Here is a 4163-nt window from a genome sequence, read left to right as displayed (position 1 = left end):
CCCAGGCTGAACTCAAACTCTTAGCTCAAGTGATCCTCTTGCCTCAGCCTCCTGTGTAGCTGGGACTACAGGCACACACCACTGAGACTGACTTGTATTTTAAGCCTCAAATACAAAACTAAGCCAGACATGGTGGTATACACGTGTATTCTCAGATACTAGGGAGGCTGAGAAGGGGGGATTGCTTGAGCCCAGGAATTCAAGGTTGCAGTGACCAATGATTATGGCACTGCACTCCAGTCTGGACAACAGTGTGACATCCTGTCCCTCCAAAAAAAGAGCAAAATACATGCTTTCCTTAGCACAAAATATTTGCCATCTGCTTATTTATAAAATCAAGTTTTCTAAACATAATTTTCTAACAAAATGTAAAGGCCACTTAAGTTGGATCATGGACCTTCCCACCCCCCCCCAATCTATATTTTTCAAAGACTAAGACTACAATGCTAATTTTAAAAAGCACAAATATATTTATTAAGTATTTTTCCAAATGATAAAAATCTTTCACATCCCAATTACTTATATAGGTTCCTCTACACCTTAAAAGTAGTTAAGAGATTCACCTTTCCATAATTTGGAATCACTAAGCATCAGTCTGTCCACTAAAGAAGAGTTTTCACCATCTGGCCCTTCTTGTAAACCAACTTGACATAAAATCCGGCGAAGGCCATCTTTAAATAGAAGGAAAAGTAGTCATGAGATAGCAACTTCAAATATTAAAATAAAGTGACATTTTAGTAGATGCTCAAATAGATCCATAGTGTTTTAAATGTTTTACTAAAGGTCAAATTTATTCAGAAAAAGCAAACATATTATTTTATTAATATTTTAACAAATTGGATATAAATTTCAAATCTCACATTACATGCTACTACTCCTGAAAGTTAAAATGTATGTCTGTCATAAAGGCAATAACCTCTTGTGCTTTAATCAATTTAATTAAAGAGAAAAAAATCACTTAATATTATTCTTCAAGCACTTATGCTAATCAAACCAGATTACAATAAAAGTGTTATACATTCCATAACTGAAGATAAATATAAAATGTGCTACAGTTTAAAGAGAGAAATGCATGACTTCTGTACTATAATATATACCAGTACATTTTATTAATGCTACATAAAACGTTCTTCATTCATTAAACCAAAACTTATTGTGGACCTGCCATGTGAGAGATCCTGGAAGACATATTACTACAACCTTTTAAAAGCAAACTTTAGAAAAGTTCTTCAAATATTAATATAAGCATTAAAATAACCAAAGCTTTAACACTTATTTGTTCCATACATATATATACATATGAAACAAATATGTGTGTGTGTGTGTGTGTGTGTATCTCTCTCTCTCTATATATATATTTTGTTGTTGTTTTGTTTTGTTTTTGTTTTGAGACAGAGTCTCACTCTGTCACCCAGGCTGCAGTTCAGTGACGTGATTTTGGCTCACTGTAGCCTCTGTCTCCTGAGTTCAAGTAATTCCCGTGCCTCAGCCTCCCAAGTAGCTGGGATTACAGGTGTGTGCCACCACGCCTGGCTAATTTTTGTGTTTTTAGTAGAGACGGGGTTTCACACCATGTTGGACAGGCTGGTTTCGAACTCCTGAGCTCAAGTGATCCACTTGCCTTGGCCTCTCAAAGTGCTGGGATTACAGGCATAAGCCACTGTGCCTGGTCCCATACTTTAAAATCATTGTTTTATCGTTTTCAAGCATGCAAAATAATAGAAAAAAAGAGTAATTTTTAATTATAAAAGCTGTCAAACAGAAATCCTTTAAAAGGCGAAAGAGAAGACCTATGTAAGTATTAAATAGGAATATGTAAATTATTGATGATAAGTATCTCAAAGAAAATTTTCAGCAGGACATGACTTCCATTATACTGTTCATTAATAGTGTAGCACAACACTTGGTATATAGGTATCCAATGGAAAACACCAAAATAAAGAATACAGGGCTGAGAAAAATAACTGGAAAGACATTTATTTATTTATTTCCTTTTAAAAAATTTGTACATAGAGATGGGTCTCCCTGTGTTACCCAGGCTGTTCTATGAACTCCTGGGTTTGAGGGATCCTTCCACCTTGGCCTCCCAGAGTGTTATGACTACAGGAGTGGGCCACCATGCCTGGCCTGGAAAGATAATTTAAAAGTCAAGTAAATGTGTTCTCTTAAACTTCCACACCTCTGTATTTTCAACTCTCAGTTCAGGGTAGTAACGCTCTTTTCTAAACGCCCTTCAATGCAAATGTATTCAAATTTTTCTTTCATCCGAATGTCACTTATCCACAGTCTTACCTGAAGAACAGCATAATAGCTTATATCTATCACTGTTTTAATCTTTAGTGTTACACACCAGGCTTGTATTTTTGGCTGCGGATATGAGGATTCCTAATTTTTACCATTATGTAAAGAAAAATGATCAAATTTCTACACTCTGGAATTTTTCTTTCCTTTTTTTTTGAGATGGAGTTTTGCTCTTTTGCCCAGATTGGAGTATAGTGGCATGATGTTGGCTCACTGCAATCTCTGCTTCCAGGGTTCAAGTGATTCTCCTACCTCAGCCTCCTGAGTAGCTGGGATTACAGGCACACGCCACCACGCCCAGCTAATTGTTGTATTTTTAGTAGAGATGGGGTTTCGCCATGTTGGCCAGGCTGGTCTTGATCTCCTGACCTCAGGTGATCCACTTGCTTGGGCCTCCCAAAGTGCTGGGATTACAGGCGTGAGCCACTGCACCCGGCCGAAATTTTTTTTTAAAAAACAAATTGGTAACTTCCAATTAGCAAATTTTTAGAGTTACAAATTATTGGTAACCAAAAGTGGTAAGAGGAGTCAAAACAAAGAAATTAACATTACTGTTTTATCATTTAAACTGTTAATCACTTAGGTTTTATTTACAATAGCATTTTTCCAGCTTACTCAGAAGAGTTCCACAAAATGCTCCACTAAAAGAAATTTTTAAAAAATTGTTTGTGAAATATACATTGCATTGCATTAGCATATTAATGTCCTTTACAATTGTTTAAACCAATGTTTCTTGCATTTATTTGAACAGAGAATCCTTTGTGTGCATATAAAAATATCCAGTATGACAAAATTGGTTAAACACAGGTTGTCTTCTATGCATAAAGATGGTATTTTAAAATGTAAAATTAAAGCAGGAAATTATTCTATTTGATATGTTTCCCAAAATAGTTTTGCAAAGGCATACTGAGCTCATTTTTAATAGACGATTAGCATAAACTTTCTTGAACCTACCTGAATATCCAATAATACTTCCCAGCCAAGACAAAAGTTTCAAACCAAAATTCTGATGTGCGACGATAGACGAATGCATAACTTGAACTTTGAGTGGCTTTGTCTGTCTACTGGTATTTCTCTTAAAAAGAAATGGTAAGATTAAAAAATTTACTTAAAAAGCTATTCTATTGGTAGAAAGAGGTTAATTATTTTTATTTAAGATAACCATACCATCATTAACACAGGAGAATTTTTCACGCATGTTAAGAAAAACACCATTTTGTTTGCTTTACTTGATTCAGATCCTAATTTTCTAGAGGAAATCTTAGGATTCATACAAAAAACAAGAAGGTCCCGTTAGTTTATGAGTGATCTGAATCTTTTTTTTTTTTTTTGAGGTGGAGTCTCACTCTGCCACCCAAGCTGGAGGGCAGTGGTGCAATGTCGGCTCACTGCAACCTCTGCCTCCTGGGTTCAAGTGATTCTTACAGGCACACACCATGATGCCTGGCTAATCGTTGTATTTTTAGTAGAGACGGGGTTTCGCCATGTTGGCCAGGCTGGTCTCAAACCCCTCACCTCCAGTGACCTGCCTGCCTCAGTTTCCCAAAGTGCTGGGATTACAGGTGTGAGCCACTGCGCCTGGCTAGTAATCTGAACCTTTAGTACTATATTTGAAAATCTGCTGTACCAATAATAAATGATTTAAATGTTTTAGCTTGCTTTATGTCTTTCATTTCTTAATACAATTATGTACTTATTTAAATAATTTACTGCACGGATGTGATCATGTTATCAAATTAAAAAAAAAAAACATGGCCGGGCGCGGTGGCTCACGCCTGTAATCCCAGTACTTTGGGAGGCCGAGGCGGGTGGATCACGAGGTCAAGAGATCGAGACCATCCTGGTCAACATGGTGAAACCCC

At 36.5% G+C, this 4163-nt stretch overlaps 1 protein-coding gene across 8 annotated transcripts in view; it reads right to left on the bottom strand.

Annotated features, from left to right (window-relative positions):
• Window positions 1-4163, bottom strand: part of UBR2 (ubiquitin protein ligase E3 component n-recognin 2) — a 118178-nt gene that overhangs the window by 76586 nt on the left and 37429 nt on the right. For 7 of the 8 annotated variants that reach the window (XR_005203228.1, XM_017547295.2, XM_017547294.2 and 4 more), the window contains exons 8-9: window positions 3256-3376; window positions 564-671 (exon numbers count right to left, since the gene is read on the bottom strand). Coding sequence is in view for 7 of the 8 variants with exons in the window: in XM_017547295.2 (XP_017402784.1) it covers window positions 564-671; window positions 3256-3376 (229 nt within the window). In the remaining variant the exon portion in view is untranslated. The remainder of the gene's footprint in view (window positions 1-563; window positions 672-3255; window positions 3377-4163) is intronic. The other variant, XM_037745304.1, reaches the window with a different exon arrangement.

This window comes from Cebus imitator, unplaced genomic scaffold, assembly GCF_001604975.1.
Source record: "Cebus imitator isolate Cc_AM_T3 unplaced genomic scaffold, Cebus_imitator-1.0 Scaffold197, whole genome shotgun sequence".
NCBI lineage: Eukaryota > Metazoa > Chordata > Mammalia > Primates > Cebidae > Cebus > Cebus imitator.
The sequence above is the reverse complement of the archived record's forward strand: the minus strand, read 5'-3'. Positions and strand labels throughout refer to the sequence as shown.